This window comes from Heptranchias perlo, chromosome 33, assembly GCF_035084215.1.
Source record: "Heptranchias perlo isolate sHepPer1 chromosome 33, sHepPer1.hap1, whole genome shotgun sequence".
NCBI classification, from domain to species: domain Eukaryota; kingdom Metazoa; phylum Chordata; class Chondrichthyes; order Hexanchiformes; family Hexanchidae; genus Heptranchias; species Heptranchias perlo.
Window position 1 is genome coordinate 15,393,890 of NC_090357.1, and position 18,739 is coordinate 15,412,628.

The window sequence follows — 18,739 nt, forward strand, 5'->3', positions numbered from 1 at the left end:
GAAAAAAATAAAGCAGCCATGTGGACCATTACCTCACTGCACCTCTGCTGAGGCCAACTGTAGAACCAGAACCAGCTTTACGGTTACTTTGCTACACAAGCCTTGATATGACCATTGTAAAAGGCAACACGAAAGGAAAAAAAGGCAGTACAACATTTATGTTATGACAACTATATTTTGTAAAATCCAGTACATAATCATAGGAAGAAAATGTACAAATTTGCGTTCTCTCTCACTGTGCTGAGGTTTCATACTTGCAAACTAGTCATGGTAATTTTTTTTTAATTGATAAGATTTCAAATAAAACTAATTGTGCATGTACAATATTAAAAGGAATGTTCCATCTAAAACAGTTAACTATAGCCTTTTGTGTCCTTTCAAAACAATCTAGTATTTATAGACATGTACAATTTTATGTGAAAACAAAGTTATTTCAAGCTAGCTACTGACACAAGCAGGTGGACATCCTTTCAATGATGGCAGTTTCACAAAGATGTACACAAAATTCCTTTACAGTAACCAGTTACTATAAAAAGCTAAGCTGTCACATGATTAATTTTTTTGCCCTCCCTTGAAAGCTGCTTGCTTAGGAATACTCTGTCTCCAGTCAGGACAGAATTTCTCAATGGCTTTGTTGAGTATTCTGTGATAGAGGATTAAGAAAATAGCTGACATCAGTTTCTGCTGCAACATTCCAGAACTGAAAACATAGCCAGAGTAAGACACATGAGTTTGAATGTCAAGGCAGCTCTAGTAGTCAGCCATATCACTTTCTGGTTGAGTAGTGCCCAATGTTAGAGCTACTGGTCAGTGATTTCATCACAAAACTGGAGAATGTAATTAATTTGAAGGTTCTTTGACAAGTAAAAGTCTTCCTCATGATAGCCTATATTTATTTTCTGTTCTGGTTTGGTGAAATAAAACTTTTCCATGTCTCAATACATATTTACTGTTCCTCATAATAGAAAAATCTCAGTACTTAAACTCACATTAATACAGTCTGCCTTTCTCCTCCCTCTATTAAATTTTTTTGTAAACCACAAAACTAAGATAGCAGTATCGCAATTGGAGTTAAGACAAGGCATCGCTTACCTGGATATTGAAAGTAAAACTATCCAGGAAAAGTTACAATATTAATGATACTCTATACCACGAAGATTATCAAGGCATTTTATAATTTGTTTCAACAAGTGTTATTTTATCCAATCGTCTCACAATGTCCCTAATGTTGGTACCTTTGTAACGTACTTTTTGACAGTTAAATTCAAAGCACGAAAGCTTCCTAGAGAACAATACCTCCACATACAAGAGTAGCAAAAGAAACAAGTAGAAAAACTGTGCAGAACACATTGACTGATTATAGCGAGATTGCTTTAACAGCAGACTCTCACTTACAAACTTTATTGGTTTGTTTGTGCATTAGAATTGTCCACATCCCAATTGAAAATAAAATGTGACAAGATATCCAGGCCTGTAGTTTTGCTGGACAAAATGCCATATGTTGAAATAAAATTAGAAATTGGCAAAAAAACATAACAAAAGTCGGAGCATCAACTAAATTCCTCTTACCTCTCCTCCTCCTCCCCAGACTGTACCATCGCTATTTCTTTCCCAGAACTCCTTTAAAAGGAGGCCATTTAGTATCTGAACACCAATGTTGCTAAGCACCTGGTACATTGAGAAGTAATGTGCTCTTCACTGCACCCTCCCCACACACACCCCCACACCGCACCCTCCCACACCAACGACACAAAATGCAGGGCTTTGTGCTACTGGCTTCACGGGCCAAGTGTGGCTGAGACATTGGCACATCTATCATTCTCAAGATTCAAAGCACTGGGCAAATGTATTCCTATACTGGTGACTGCCATTTTCATTAGCACAACTGTAATATAGAAATATCTATTATGAAACAGGCCAAGATTTTAATAAATAAATTGTAAAAGAAAATTTCAAATCAAGGAATAATCCCTCATTCACTCTAGAAAGAAAAATACAAAAATGGTTTTTGAAAAAGTTTGTCCAATTGGAGTCCCTTTTCGAGGTAGCTTCCTGGATCATTGAATCTCAGCAATCTATGGGACATGGTTTGAGAAATTACAACATTTCAGGCAAGAATCCCTAATGAGATTTCAGAATTTATATCCAGAACTCAAACAGTTAGTGATAAATTGGATTATAGTTTTAAATTGAAGTGCCATCAAGTCTTACTGATGCAACAAAAGCAAGGTGTCAGCTGTTGTGGCATGTTCAACTATCTGAACAGTCAGTCAGTCAGTCTTCTGCTGTTAATGGTGAAACAGAGCAAGTCTACCAGGTTAGTAAACTAGTATAATTTAGACTTCAGAACAACAAAACCAACACACAAGAATTGTTTCTTTTGTTATCAGAAAATGTATGGAGATTTTAAAAATACTGAAAGAACTTTTTGGCAGATACTTCATTACTGACAGGCACACATTCAAATATTTTCCATTTCAAATTACACCCTTACATTAAGGCAAAGTCACTGGTTTGTAATTCAGTTTACAAACAAATAAATGTTTGAAGGCAAACTTATGATGCCTTCTATACTGCTAAAAAGACTGACAGTGAACATGTAAGGGATTTTGTCTAGAAATGCAATTAAACTTGGATCTGTTTAAAGCTGCAGTATATCACAGGAAAAATATAAAAATATTTTTCCCTAATTTTTTCTCCTACATTGCACCTACTACAGCAGTGACAGCTATTACACCGTTAAAAGGTATCTCCCTCACCCCCCTCCTCCCAAAAAAATCAAATTCCTAGCCATAAACCCTTTCCCAAAACCATGGCTCCAGCCGAAGCTATAGATTTTCCCATCAACGTAGCTCTGTATTTAGGAATCAAGAGGTGTTCTTGCTACTGATCCTGGCATCCTGCACACTTGCAGTTGCCAAGTTGCTCTCCTTTTGTTTAGGTTGGCACCTTGCTCATTTTCCTTCTCCTGGGCAGAGATGGTTAGCAACGGTCATGCGCCGCATTGGTCAACATAGCTGAGAACTAATGGAACTCCTAAATCTGGATGACAGATTGAAATGTCAGGCAGCCCTAGGCCTTGATCTGGCAACTAGCCAGATCACGAAGTTCGCTCCTCGTACTGCTGGCTGAGACTAAAGGAAGCACTTGTTACGTTTTGGAAGCCTAATTGTAATTAATTTAGTACCTATTATTTAAGCAGATTATTAGATCACAGTTTTATTTTCCACAAGTTTTCATGATTATTAAAGTCCTTTCATTAAGGAATCAATAGAAACATGAATGGAACAAAACACTATCCCGTATTAAACTAGATATAGTTACTAACAAAAATAGAGTATGTCATTTATAAAATCTGTTACTCTTCTAGATTTAAGAATGAGCACCCTACAGCAATCATTAATACTGCATCATTTTTCCTAGAGTGCGCATTTTGACTAATGGCTACAGATTGTCTGTCCCTGAGGATATGCTCTGCAGGGCTACATGCTCTTTTAGACCACCTTGGAAGATTTTAAAGTAGTTGATAATGTAGTGGCCAGAAACCAAAATATGTTTGCAGAATAGAAAGTCATGGTTAACACTACTTTAGATTGTTTGATGTGGTTGGAAACAGTTTCCATCTTTCCCATCTGCAACTATTTTTGTTGATTTTAAAATGGTTACATTGAATGAAATAGGATTACAAGCTACTATTTCAAATACAGAGAACACATCGGAGAATGTTGAACATTAATATATTGCAGCTTTAAATTGCAGTTCCTTGTGTAATGCCTGCTTAAAAATAGAGCTTGCCATTTTCTACAAACACTAAAAGCACTTGCCTTGGTATAAAAAGGGACGTTATTTCTCAGGTGAAAATCCCATCTTCTTAAGAGTATTCCTGCTTCTTTGAGCCTACCCAGATCTTGCAACAGATTATATCTTAACAAATACATCACATATATATTTTGCCATAAAGTGTCCTGCTTGGAGCAAAATGTCTGCACAATAGGAATGGCACATTGGAATGTTAGAATTAGATCATGATATGGAACGTTAGTATCTGATCATGATTTTTATAGAGGAAAATGGGCATATTAAAGTTCTCTACTTAAACTATCATTTGCATATAATTGGAATTTTACATATACATCACATTTATCTGCGTTTAGACTGGAAGAAAAAAAAACATGAATCCATTAGTGGTTGAGTATTCAAACTATTTTCATATACAAGATGTACTCTGAACTTCTTTATGCCTAAAAATGTCAGGAATTTCTAGTATTTTTACACAAAGCACACCCCCATCTTTCAAATGCACAAGCAAGTTTAGAGAACAGATACATCAGGACTTTTTGAACAAATATGTGGCGACACCCAACAATGATATTGCATGCATCAATGATGGAAACATTCAAATATTTCAGTTTTAAAGCACAATTATATCACGTGCTAGGGTGAGTTTTTTTTTTGGGGGGGGGGGCAATGATGGCTGAATTTAGTATGAGATGTGGAGTGTAGATCAGAATTCAGTGCAATTTGATGTGGGTAGGCAGATACCAATGTTTGATCAAAATAGGATTAACCCCCGGTGTTAAAACTTTTCAAAGGAAAAGGCTAGATTTTCACATAGAAAAGACTGGCTGATAAGCCTGTTAAACCAGTGCTGGATTCAGGTACTCTTCATGATAGGACAAAAACTGCAAGAGCAATACAATAATGGAAGCAGGACTCTTTGACTCTGTAAGCTTTGCTTGGTATTGTATGCTCCACCACATGCCTTTAAAGTAAAATAAAAACTCTGGATTAACACGATGTTAAAACACAAAGGCTGCCTTTTAAATTTCAGTCCCATCTTCTCTTGTCCGGAAGAAGTCTTCTGAAGGGAATTGGATAAACTTGTAACACACTCATTTCTTTCCCATTGATTTTTTTGTTGTAGGTTATACTGTTAATCTAGCTGCCAAGACTTTGACAGAAAAGTGGGCTAGTTATCTACATCCTGATTTTGAACCAAAGGCTTGTTTTCAGCATTTGCCGATCCTTCGTAACGCTGTGATGCAATGGCTGCCTGATGGGACATACTCTTTCGAACTATATCCCCTTTTCGCCATAAAGTGATTTCCTGTAAAAAAATATCAGGAGAGTAACACAAAGCACAAAAGCAGATTTTTATCACCAACATTAGACTCTTGAAGACCATTATTGGAGAACATTAACACCACATACAAGGACAGCTGTCACTATTATTAAAAACAGACGTGTACAATATTATTTTCCCCAAACATCCCAGTACAACTTAGAAGAAGCTCCATTCAACAAGGGGAAAAAACAAAATCAAGTTTACTCAAATTAAATCGTTTTGTCAAATGTCCTGAATCATGTGCTGCTCAGATAGTCAGCATGTAGTACTGTCTTTCCTCGCTAATGGAGATACCTCTGGATGGTAGCTACAGTACAAAATGCTTTTCACAGAATTCTAGTTTACAGCAGTGTTCTATGTGAACTATGTACAGTTCTGAGTGCTACTTAGACAACATCCCAGTCTTGGAGGGAGTGGATAAATGGGGTTGTGCAGAGGTGATATGAGGAAAGACTAAAAGGTGTAGAGATATTTACAATGGAAAAAAAGACTTTAGATATTTAACATCTTAAAGGAAACAGATCAACTGGATCCCAGAGAGACAGTCAAGCTCTAGGTCAGGGAGACACTGATTCCAGCTTAGACAAGAAAAGGTGGATATACAGCCAAGATATAACTTCATAAGGATAGTACTGAATATGTGGAACAGCTTATCCAGGAAGTAGTGGAGTGGAAATGAGGTGGTTAATTAAGTATGTCTGTTGATGAGTCACGGCTAACAATTGTCACTGGAACTTGTTTGATTGTAGTCGTCTGGCAGGATTTGTCTCCCCAGGAATTAGGACTGCTTAAGAAACTTTTTATTAGCTGTTATGTCAACAAATTAGCATTGTAAAGGTGATAAATGTATGAAATTATCATTGTTTAAGTGGAAATGTATCAATACGGATGCTAAGCCTCGTCTGAATCTAAACCAAACATGGCACCTACAGTAGAGTGGTCTTCAAAAGTTCATTTATAATTCAAAGCAGCTTAGCAGCAGGAAGCTGAAACAGCAAATAATAAACACTGATGTTGCTCAGTTTTACTGGCATGTCCCTCCTGCCTTACCTCTAAGGTAGAAGCATTGTGATGGTTTTAGATAAATTTACGAGTGTAAAAAATGTACATCTCCAACAATGTGAGAAAAGTCGGTTTTGGGGGGGAATCTTTTAAAAACTGTGTGCCTACATGCACATGTGCAGATTATTTTTTTAAATTCACCTGCCTCCAAAAAAGCTTCACCTTGTGGAAAAAACACAGTAAGTGCAAACAAAACCATTGTGAGCACTCAGAGAAAGAAATAGAACACTTTCAGGGAGTCAGCCCAGTGATAGTCATGTTTTTCAACCACCACTGCCTTAACTTCCAGTCATGATGTGGAGATGCCGGTGATGGACTGGGGTTGACAATTGTAAACAATTTTACAACACCAAGTTATAGTCCAGCAATTTTATTTTAAATTCACAAGCTTTCGGAGGCTACCTCCTTCCTCAGGTGAACGATGCGGAAATGAAGTCCTCGAAATGAAGTCGCCTTCATTTCGAGGACTTCATTTCCGCATCGTTCACCTGAGGAAGGAGGTAGCCTCCGAAAGCTTGTGAATTTAAAATAAAATTGCTGGACTATAACTTGGTGTTGTAAAATTGTTTACAATTAACTTCCAGTGGTGACAACAAAATCTCATTAGTCCCATCACTTCCAGAAACCCGCCTCTTCAGAATATGTAAAATCTTTTTTTTACAGTGGCAAACCAGTCTCAAATTATGGGTTAATTCTGCAAAGCTTTCCAATATTGACTGGATACGTTAATAGCTGAGGTAGAAATTAAAGCACACGTTCTTGTTCATCATTCAATAACTACATTAACTAGTACTTACCTGCTGTTTGAAGTATCTCCTTTCCTCCTCATCAATAAGGACGAGATTGAGGTAGTACCGTACAGAGAACTTCTTGTTGATATCCCTCATAGTTGGAGTCAACTCATATCCAGCCAGAAAAAGTCTGATAGGAATGGACTCGCCTAAAGTAAACATAAAAGGTAAAAAAACTCTGTACAAACTGGATTAATGGAAATCATTAAAATAATGGATATTTCTCATTTGCCGTGTAGTAAATAGAAGCAGCAGCAGGAGCTACTTTAGCCCTGATCCTCAGTACTGTTGCAATGCAACTTTTCTGGTTTTGATCCAACGTGCTACAAGCGGTGATTGTTACTTGTTTAACTGGCAGGAAAGACGATCACAATGCTCTATGCCGTTTGATACAAATAGTAATACCATACTTGATTGTATCATTAGAACATTACCAGTGATTCAAGGCACCAACATGGTGTGCCTCAAAGTGGGATGAAGTGAGTTTACAAATGTAATTTATCACATTCATGAACACAAGAACTTTTATGGACAGGAAAAGGACATTTGATCCCAAAAGCCCATCCCTTTTCAGCTGATCTAGCCATATCTATCTGCCAGTGCTTATTGAATTCAGCAGTGCCACCATGAGAAGGTGTTGAACAGAGGTCAGGAACTACCGTAAAATCTTCTCAAGGCGGTGATTAATGCTGGGTACAGTTCCATGGACAGTGGTGGCCTTCCAGTACTTCATCCAAGTGCCTATTCTTTATCAGAGAATCTGAATCTCTGCATTCCTCCAATTCTGGCCTCTTGCACATACCCGATTTTCATCACTCCACCATTAGCGGCGGTGCCTTTAGATACCTAGGCCCTAAGCTTTGAAATTCCTTCCCTAAACCTCTCCGCCTCTCTTTCCTCCTTTAAGACACTCCTTAAAACTGACCTACATCCTAGGGTTCTAAAAGCGATGGATGCATTGGTTGTGATCTTCCAAAATGCCTTAGATTCTAGAACAGTCCCAGTGGATTGGAAGGTAGCAAACGTAACCCCGCTATTCAAGAAAGGAGGGAGAGAAAAAAAAACAGGGAACTACAGGCCAGTTAGCCTTACATCAGTCGTCGGGAAAATGTTGGAATCCATTATTAAGAAAGTGGTAACAGGGCACTTAGAAAATCATAATATGATTAGGCAGAGTCAGCACTATTTTATGAAAGGGAAATCATGTTTGACAAATCTATTAGAGTTTTTGGAGGATGTAACTAGCAGGGTAGATAAAGGGGAACCAGTGGATGTAGTACATTTGGGTTTTCAAAAGGCATTCAATAAGGTTTAACAACCTTTTATGTGGTGCAAGATAAGGGCTCATGGGGCTGGGGGTAACAGATTAACATGATTGGTTAATGGACAGGAAACAGAGAGTAGGGATAAACGGGTCATTTTTAGGTTGGCAGGTTGTAAATAGTGGGGTGCTGCAAGGTTCGGTGCTTGGGCGTCAGCTATTTATAATCTATATTAATGATTTAGATGGATACATTACACTCGATCCCTCCAAGTTTGCTGACGATACAAATCTAGCTGGGAAAGTAAGCTGTGAGGAGGACACAAAGAGTCTGCAAAGGGATATAGACAGGTTAAGTGAGTGGGCTGGAAGGTGGCAGATGGAGTGTAATGTAGGGAAATGTGAGGTGATTCACTTTGATAAGAATGGAATAACTGAATATTTTTTAAATGATGAGTAACTATTAAATGTTGGTGTTCAGAGAGGTGTCCTCGTACATGAAACACAAAAAGTTAGCAGGCAGGTACAGCAAGCAATTAGGAAGGCAAATGGCATGTTGCCCTTTACAGAGGGGGTTGAAGTACAAGAGTAAGGAAGTCTTACTATAATTGTACAGGACTTTGGTGAGACCGCAACTGGAGTACTTGTGTACAGTTTTGGTCTCTTTATCTAATGAAGGAAATACTTGCCTTGGAGGCGGTGCAACGAAGGTTCACTAGATTGATTCCTGGGATGAGAGATTCCTTTGAGGAGAGATTGAGTAGAATGGGCCTATTCTCTCTGGAGTTTAGAAGAATGAGAGGTGATCTCATTGAAATAAATAAGATTGAGGGGGCTTGACAGGGTAGCTGCTGAAAGGCTGTTTCCCCTGGCTGCAGAATCTAGAACTAGGGGGCATAATCTTAGGATAAGGGGTCGGCCATTTAAGACTGAGATGAGGATTAATTTCTTCAGTCAGAGGGTTGTGAATCTTTGGAATTCTCTACTCCAGAGGGCTGTGGATGTGAGTCGTTGAGTATATTCAAGGCTGAGATAGATAGATTTTTGGACTCTAGGGAAATCAAGGGATATGGGGATTGGGCTGGAAAGTGGAGTTGAGATCGAAAATCAGCCATGATCTTATTGAATGGCGGAGCAAGCTTGAGAGGCCGTATGGCCTACTCCTGCTCCTATCTCTTATGTTTTTATGTACCTCTTTGGCCAAGCTTTTGGTCACCTGTCCTAATATCTCCTTACGTGGCTCGTTGTCAAATTTTGTTTAGTAATGCTCCTGTGAAGCGTCTTGGGATGTTTTACTATGTTAAAGGTGCTATATAAATACAAGTTATTGTTGAACAATAAATGTCCTTTCCCGCATCCACACTTCGAGAAAGGATTAGTGGGTAGCATTTACTGGACGAAGAGCTCTGCCCAGTTTCTCTCCTTCTTGGCTAAGGAACACAAAGGCCAACTGTAAATCCTCATTCCCAAACCTACCTCAAATGAGTTAACTCAGTGTAGACTAAAGAACAAACTTGAGGGGTTTTGGTCTGCACAGCTAAGCACACATTATTTGATGCAGTTACCCACTAAGCCATCCAGCAAAATCCATTTACAACTGATTTTGTTCCCACAGCCACTTTGGAACATTCTTTATTGCCAGCTCATGAATACATAATTCTTATAACATCAAAAACATTTTTTTGTGGCTCTCAAAGTCAAAATGAGCAATTACTGAATTTGCATGGATCATATTTAAAATATTCTGTATTGATTTGGGCATCCAACCTTCAAAAGGACATGGTATATTTAAGAGAAATCAAAGAAGAGTGACAAGAATGATCCCAGACTACACTACAATAATGTAGTGGTTACGTTACTGGACTAATAATAAACCAGAGAACGTGAGTTCAAATCCCACCCTGGCGGTTTGTGAACTTTAACTCAATGAAGAAAAAACTGGAAATAAAAAGTTGGTGGCAGTAAAAGTGACCAAGAAGCTGTCGGATTGTTGTAAAAATCTAACTGGTTCATTAATGTCCTTTAGGGAAAAAAAACCTGCTGTCCCAATCTGGTCTGGCCTATATGTGACTCCAGTCCCACACCAATGTGGATGACTCTTAATTGACCTCTGAAGTGGCCTAGCAAGCCCCTCAGTTGTATCAAACTGCTTTGGGAATTAGGGGTGGGCAATAAATGCTGGCTTTTCCAGTGACGCCCACCTCCCATGAATGAATAATAAAAAAAAACTTACTTTTATTAAACTGCATCTGCCAATTGTCCACCCAACTTTCAAATCCTCCTATAGCCCACAACCTTTCACTATATTAATTAGCTATGCTATTTGGGTGTCATCTGCAAAAATTGAGACGAAACTCAATTTTCACTGCTCTGCTTTTTAAAGTGAAGAAAATACAAATAAGGTTTTGCTCAAGAGCTTCAGTACACACCTCGGACTGGGGCTCCATCCATTATTTCATACTTTGCTATCGTGTCATTTTCATGAAACACATTTGGTCCAGTTCCCGTAGTTTCCCTTTTTATGATATCAATCTCCATGTGCTTGATCTTGATTCGAACCAATAAGAAATAGATCTTCCCCACAATTACATCCTTCAAATGGTACCTAGAATTACAAGAGATATCAGGACTTGTACACTCAGTCATAGCTGCTTTTATTGCGTAACCCTTTAGAGCACTGGATTTCCTTCGTCGCTTTCAAAATATCATCTCCACTTTTGCACTAGAATTTTATAGAAAAATAAATTGTAAAAGATGAAGAAATGTATGAAACCAGAAAGGCAATCTTCAAGCATTATACTCTGAACCAAAAAGTCAAACAACAAGGCACAGAAGTGCTGAAACAATTCTCAACAGTTTAACACTTTGAGCAGTCCCCGACCTCTCAGCTTTCAGAATAACACAGATCTTTTCTTCCATAACATACCTGCTAAGATTTTGTGTGCACTTAGAAAACAGAATTAGAAAAGTGCAAAGATCCAAAGAATTTCTTTTGATGCATTAGTACAGCAGTCTTCAGAACTGGAATCTCATTATACTGGAGCCCTTTTAAATTCACTCATAGAATGGTTACATCAAGGAAGGAGGCCATTTGGCTCATCGAGTCCGTGCCAGCTCTCTGCAAGAGTAATCCAGCTAGTCCGACTCTCCCGCCCTTTTCCCGTAGCCCTGCAAATTTTTTCCCTTCAAGTACTTATCCAATTCTTTTTTAAAAGCCATGTTTGAATCTGCCTCCACCACCCCCTCGGGCAGTGCATTTCAGATCTTAACCATTCGCTGTGTAAAAAAGATTTTCCTCATGTCGTCTTTGGTTCTTTTGCCAATCACCTTAAATCTATGTCCTCTGGTTCTTGACCCTTCCGCCAATGGGAACAATTTCTCTCTATCTACTCTGTCTAGACCCTTCATGATTTTGAATACCTCTATCAAATCTCCTCTCAACCTTCTCTGCTCTAAGGAGAACAACCCCAGCTTCTCTAGTCTATCCATGTAACTGAAGTCCTTCATCCCTGGAACCATTGTAATAAATCTTTTCTGCACCCTCCCGAAGGCCTTCACATCCTTCCTAAAGTGCGGAGCCCAGAATTGGATACAATACTCCAGTTGTGGCTGAACCAGTATTTTATAAAGGTTCATCATGACTTCCATACTTTTGTACTCTATGCCTCTATTTAAAGCCCAGAATCCTGTATGCTTTTTTAAACCGCTTTCTCAACCTTCAACGATTTGTGCACATATGCCCCCAGATCTCTCTGTTCCTGCACCCCTTTTAGAATTGTACCCTTTCGTTTATATTGCCTCTCCTCGTTCTTCCTACCAAAATTTATCACTTCACACTTCTCCGTGTTAAATTTCATTTGCCACGTGTCTGCCCATCCCACCAGCCTGCCGATGTCCTCTTGAAGTCTATCACTGTCCTCCTCACTGCTCACGACACTTCAAAATTAATTATATTATCATGCCTTCAAAAAGTTGTATTATCATGCCTTTAAAAAGGGACTGGATGGTGCAGTGGACTAAACACTAGTCTTGCACCTCTGGAACCTTGGTTCAACTCCAGCCTACACTGCTGAAATGAAGAACAGTGTAGGGCTGTAATAGATACATCTGGGGATAGACACACACCTGTAATTCGGACAAATCAATGAACAAATGCTTAGTTATAGCTGCTTTCTTCTTTAAGTGTGATTTTAATCTTCTAGAATTAATCTTGATCATACATCTTGTATTGCAGTGAAAGGAAAAGTGGGTTTGAATTTCTCAGTGGACCTTGAAAAGACTTCTGAAGTCATTATTTACTTGCAGTCTTCAAAGAATTAAAGAGAGAATTCTATTTCATTAGAAGTAGGAAAAACTAAATGGACATCTCATTTTTAGAATGAACCTGTCTGGCACTGGCCAAATAACAAAATCATGGGCTGATATGCCAAGACAAACGAAGCATTCTAATATGTTTGGAAGCACAGAGAGAGAAGATCCAGCACCAACGCATGACAAAATTTAGCTATGGATTACCTCTCACCATCTCTGCTGATGTGTGGGTGTTCATCATACAGGTACCCCAATACTAAACCATATATTTTATTCTATGGACAGTAGTGTTATTTCAGTCCCTCGCTTTGATATTTCACACGAGTGAAACTAAAAATCAATTGCACACGTGTGAAATGAACAACTAACCATCGCAACCAGGGGCAGCAGTCCATCGACGTTGTGAGAACACTCAGCATCTAACTGGAGAGCAGATCCTCATGCTGCATCATCCAATGGGAGCCACCAATACTGGTCTACTAAAAAGGAAAATTTAGCACATTTTAATGTTTAAAGAACTTAAAAGAAATTGTAATAACATTAAAGTCCATAGAATAAACACAATACCAGCACCAATACAATCAGTATTTCATTTGTGAGAGATCTAATTCACTGCCCAAAGTTCTTATGAATTCTCACATGTGAAATACACTTCAGTTGCGCATTGCTACTGATACAATATCTCATACATACATTTTTAAAACTGAGTTTTTCTTTCCCCAAAAAGAATGCATTTAAAAGATATGAAAGTAAAGTCAAACCTTAAAGGCTACAATGTGAACCAATTATCAATGCAAGCTCCAAAGCAGCAGAACATAGTGAGCTTCTTCACTTCGGCAAGACATTGAAAATGAAGAAATGTGATTACCATATCTGTACACCAGCCTGGGCAGTCCACATGCAGTTCCTGGCACAGCAGTATGTTTAAAGCTCACTAATAGCTACATAGCAACTAACAAAATGATAAAACCATGGCAGATATTTTGAAGCAGGCATCATCAACACTGCCATGTGGAAGGGAGGAAAATTCAATTGCATATATTTTCACTAAATATACAGCATGAATAGGGTTGACATTTTAAACTAATTTAATGGGAAGTATATTCTATTGAACTGCATCTCTCTGTTTTGGAACTGCAGGTCAGGTGCATCCGGAAGCAGACATTTTGTACAGAATTTTCCCTGTGACTTTCACAAATTCCACCTATGCGGGTAACACTGGTAAAGCTGCATTTTTATTGCCCATCCCTCGAAGGTGGTGGTGGGCCCTCTCCTTGAACTGCTGCAGTCCTTGTGCTAATGGTGCACCCTCAATGATGTTAGGTAGAGAATTCCAAGATTTTGAGCCAGCGATGATGAAAGAATGGTGGTGGTATACGTCCAAGTATATATTCTTGGTGGCAGCACTGATGGGACCGGGAGGTGTTGGCAAGTTGCTGCAGTTCATTGTAGATAATATATATTGCAACTATGGTCTGCCAATGATGGAGGGGTGGATATGAAGTCCAGTGGCAGGGGTGCTGATCAAGGAGACTGCTTGGGTCTGGATAGTGTTGAGCTTCTAGCCTGTTGTTGTGGCTGCATCCAGGCGAGTGGTGAGTATTCCATCACATTCCTGACTTAAGCCTTGAAGATTGTGGTGAGGCTTTGAAGGTTCAGGAGGTAAGCCATCACTGAGTACCCAGCCTCTGCCTTGCTCTTGTAGTCAAGTTGTTGCAATGGCTGATTCAGTTAAGCTTCCGGTCAATGATGACCCCCGAAATGTTAACGGGACTTGACAATAATGGTGCAGTTGACAGTCAGGGGAGGTTGTTGGGACATTTCTTGTTGGAGGTGGTCATTACCTGTCACTTAAGTGACACCACATGTTAGCCCAAGCCTGGATGTTGTCCAGGTTCTGCTGAAGGTTTGCACAGGCTTCTTCATTATCAAGAGTTGAATGGAACTCAACAATATGGAATCGTCAATGAACAGCCTGGCTTCTGACCTTATGATGGTGGGAATGTCATCGATGAAGCAGTTGAAGATGGTTGTGCCGGGGACACTTCCCTGTAGCGATGTTCTATGTCCAATGATTGGCCTCCAAAAACCAAGAACATCATCCTTTGCGTCAAGTATGACTCCATCTACTGGATGGTTTTCTCCTTAACTCCTTTAAACCTCATTTTGTTCAGGCTCCGAATTTAATCAAATAATACCTTGATACCAAAGGCAGCTACTCTCAGCTCTCCTTTGGCATTCAGCTCTTGCATCCATTTCTGGATCAAGGCTGTGATGAAGTCAGCAGCCAAATGGCTCTGGCAAAACCTGAATTAAGCGATAAAGCATAAAATGGAGCAAAATATGACTGGGACATATAAGTTTACAGATATCTTCATTACATTTAAGATTATGGATTCACTGAGCAGTACATAGTGCCCCTTTAAAACTGATACTTTATTGAACTACTTCTAGATTCGAGAACCATGAAGTTATTCAACAACACCCATCAGGCTATGGATGAAAGCAGTAGTGAAGCAGGCAACTTCTCCGCTTTATTTTGTTGTTCTTAATAGGGCTGAGAAATCCTCCAAACACAATTTTCTTGGAAAATATGTTACACTCAATTTCTCATCCAGCTGGGCTAGGCAACTTCCTACAAGCAACTTTATCTATTTCCAGGAACCTGTGTACACTGTGACTGAGCCAGTCATTAGCAGGTACAAAACAGCAACTGGTGGTTTTCCTCACCCTCAGCTCAGCACCAGCCTCCGCAGCAACCAAGACCGAGATTGGGATCTCAGCGCAATGGAGGAGCTCCACTCCACAATGTCTTGAACCACCAGTTAGTGCTATAAAGTCTATTTTTACAATCTAGTAAACAGACAACTTGTAGTAATCTTTAGTTGTTTGGTCAAAGTCTACTTGAACATGAAATCTTCTACAGGTAAAGTAAAAATAGACACAAGTGGTGTACAAGATCTTAAATCAAATCTATGCAAGAGGTAGTATCACTTCTGTTAAAGACAGACACAGTTTACTTGGGGCTTCAAGGGATTTACACAGTCTCCACTTTGCCAATTCATTTTCCTTAGATGGATTGACAAGATGGAAAATGACCATAGGGATAATTTTAACTTTGGACGATGGTGTAAAATGGGCGATATCAAATTGACCATCTATTATAAGCCTCGCCCAATTTTCCATTCCATTGACTTCAATGGAAAAGAAAATCAGTTGGGGTGTAAAATGGGCGGCTAATTCCATATCACCTTAAGTTAAAATTACCTCCATGAAGCCTATTGAGAGTCGGACCCCAGACTCTTTGATGTACCCTCAGTATTGCATGGATCCACATGTCAATTCAACTACAGTCAAATCCACAAACAGTGAAATCCTCTTGTATGCAAAACACTTCTGAACTGAAGAAAAAAAGACTTGCATACAACCAGATCTGCAGATGAACGTACGGCTGCTGCATGTGGGGAGAAAAAATTCCAACGACTTAATGATTGAGTCTAAGTCTCTCTTATGTTATCTTTTAAATTATGTGCAGTTCTGAAAAATCATGTTCAGATTTATTGTTATGCTTCTGACCCAATCACTACAGTTCATTGGAATCATTGGACTTGCATATAGATCAGACATCACCTAATTATTAAAGGCTAATCATATGTTTTCTTGTGTTGCCCCCCCCCCCCCCCCCACCCCACCCCACCAAAGATGGAGACTCAGGCTGGGGTATGGAGCACCAGTTGATGTGGCCACTCTACATGTGTGAACCTATCTGGGTGGGGGGGGGGGGGGAAAAGAGAAGAATCATAACTGAGCCCGATCTTCTCCTCATTCAATATCCACACGGCAATCAGTAGGAAGAACCTTGGTTACTTTCTTTCTAATTGCCCTGGGTCGTGATGCCAATTCTCGCATCGTTCTGCATTTGTCACGTGTATATTTTGAACCCGTATTTACAGCCATGCATTAAAATGACGAGGAGACTGAAGTAGATTTTACATGTATGCAACTTAGATATAACCAGATACTAGCAATGTCGGTTAGACAAGTTCCAGTCTTGTTCCGGACCCAGTCAGTAATAACATAGCTCTCCTCTTATGTGCAGATCTGGTTATATGCAACTTTTTTCCATCTGTCCCAACCTATTGCCTACAACAGGATTTCACTGTACATACTTTGACTTGTTGTATTCAAATTCAATGTGTAGGCAGTCTTCAATCCCAACTTCCATTTTGATGGATGAATTCATCTCGGGGTAGGTACTGAGGGTGTGAACAACAATGTCCATCTCCTTTGTAATGTCATTTAACCTACGGCTGATGGTTGCTCTTAGAAAGTACCTGGATTTGGGAAAAAAAAGAAACATTATGTGAGCTTTTCTTTAAAAAAGTTAAGTTGACTTGAAATCTTTCCCCAATTTATTACCACACCTCTATTTCAATATCTGCCAACATTCACTGCCCTTTCTAAATCATTATTTTTTGTTCACATGATGTGACAGACACAGGCAAGGCCACATTTATTGCCCAATCGTAGTTGCCCTAAGAAGTTGATGATGGGTCACTATATCAAAACCACTACAGTCCTAGTGGTGCTTCAGGGGGCATTAAGAGTTACGACACCAAATTGAGGGGGGTTATAGTTAATACGGAGGAAGACTGCGACAAAGTACAAGAAGACATTAATAAACTTGCAGAATGGACATGTAATTGGTAAATGAATTTCAATATAGACAAGTGTGAGGTGTTACATTTTGGTCGGGAGAATAAGGAGGCCACGTTCTGCTTGGATAAATAAGAATCTAAATGAGGTAGAGGAGCAAAGGGATCTAGGGGTACAGATACACAAATCACAAAGTAGCGATGCAGGTTAATAAGGCCATAAAAAGGCAAACCTAGCAGTGGGGTTCATTTCTAGTGAGATAGAATTGAAAAGCAGAGAAGTTATGTCAAACTTGTATCGAACCTTGTTAGACCACATTAGAGTACTGTGCACAGTTCTGGTCTCCACATTATAAAAAGGATATGGAGACACTGGGAAGGTACAAAAAAGATTCACAAGGGTGATACCAGAACTGAGGGGATATACTTACTAGGAAAGGCTGAACAGGCTGGGACTCTTTTCTCTAGAAAAGAGAAGGGGGTGACCTAATAGAGGTCTTTAAAATTATGAAGGGGTTTGAAAAGGTAGACGTAGGGAAAATGTTTCTTCTTGTGGGGGAGACCAAAACTAGGGGCGATAAATATAAGATAGTCACCAATAAATCCAATAGAGAATTCAGGAGAAACTTCTTTACCCAAAGAGTATAAAAATGTGGAATTCGCTATGCAAGGAGTAGTTATGGTGAATAGCATAGATGCATTCAAGGGGAAGCTAGATAAGCACGAGGGAGAAAGGAATAGAAGGATTATGCTGATAGGTTTAGTTGAAAAGGGTAGGAGGAGGCTCAAATGGAGTATAAATGCTGGCACAGACCAGTTGGGCCGAATGGCCTGTTTCTGTGCTGCAGACTCTATGTAATTCTATGTGCAGGCTAGACCAGGTAGGGTTGCTAGCTTACAAATGAGCAGATTTATTGAAGTGAACTCACAACCTCTGGGTTGGTAATCCCGTACCATAACCACTACATTACTGTCAATTGGTAAAACCCATCTACAAGGACGCTTTAACTGTTCTAATGTCATTACTGCAAACCAGGAATAAAAACATCTAAGAAATGAAACCATTTATCTAAGCAGCTTTTTGGACAGAGAACTACAATTTACGTGGATACTAATTATATTAAAATAAGCACCATCACATTCACTTGTTAAAGCTGTGTTTAAAATATTTTTCCTACTCCCTCTCAGTGTTCTTAGATTTCCGTAAAGCATTATGATAGGCATGTGAAATTTGTATGCCAAACTATAAAAACAGCATGGTTACAAATTTTCCCTTTCAAACCTTTGGCTGAATCTGTAGAGAGCATTTTAAGCTGCATAACACCAAGGTGAAGTACGTGGTTATTGGCCTGTCACTGGGGGTGGGAGCAATTTGCGATAATGATTAAGAGTATCACACAAATAAGTGTGTTGGCTTCATTGTGATTGATCATATAATGCTCTGGAGCCAATACATTTGACAAGTCTAGTAATAACAATACTTTAGTTTTAATTTAGCTGGAAAAAAATTACAAAGGGTGAAAAGCCTCCTGTC

General features: G+C 39.2%; 1 protein-coding gene across 1 annotated transcript in view; it reads right to left on the bottom strand.

The window, feature by feature from the left end:
• Positions 1–155: 155 nt before the first annotated feature.
• The window catches only part of LOC137301491 (vacuolar protein sorting-associated protein 26B-like), a 32,709-nt gene continuing 14,125 nt past the window's right edge, over positions 156–18,739 (bottom strand). The window contains exons 3-6 of the mRNA XM_067971007.1: positions 16,720–16,884; positions 10,669–10,844; positions 6,985–7,127; positions 156–5,107 (exon numbers count right to left, since the gene is read on the bottom strand). Coding sequence (XP_067827108.1) covers positions 4,970–5,107; positions 6,985–7,127; positions 10,669–10,844; positions 16,720–16,884 — 622 coding nt within the window. The 3' untranslated portion in view covers positions 156–4,969. The remainder of the gene's footprint in view (positions 5,108–6,984; positions 7,128–10,668; positions 10,845–16,719; positions 16,885–18,739) is intronic.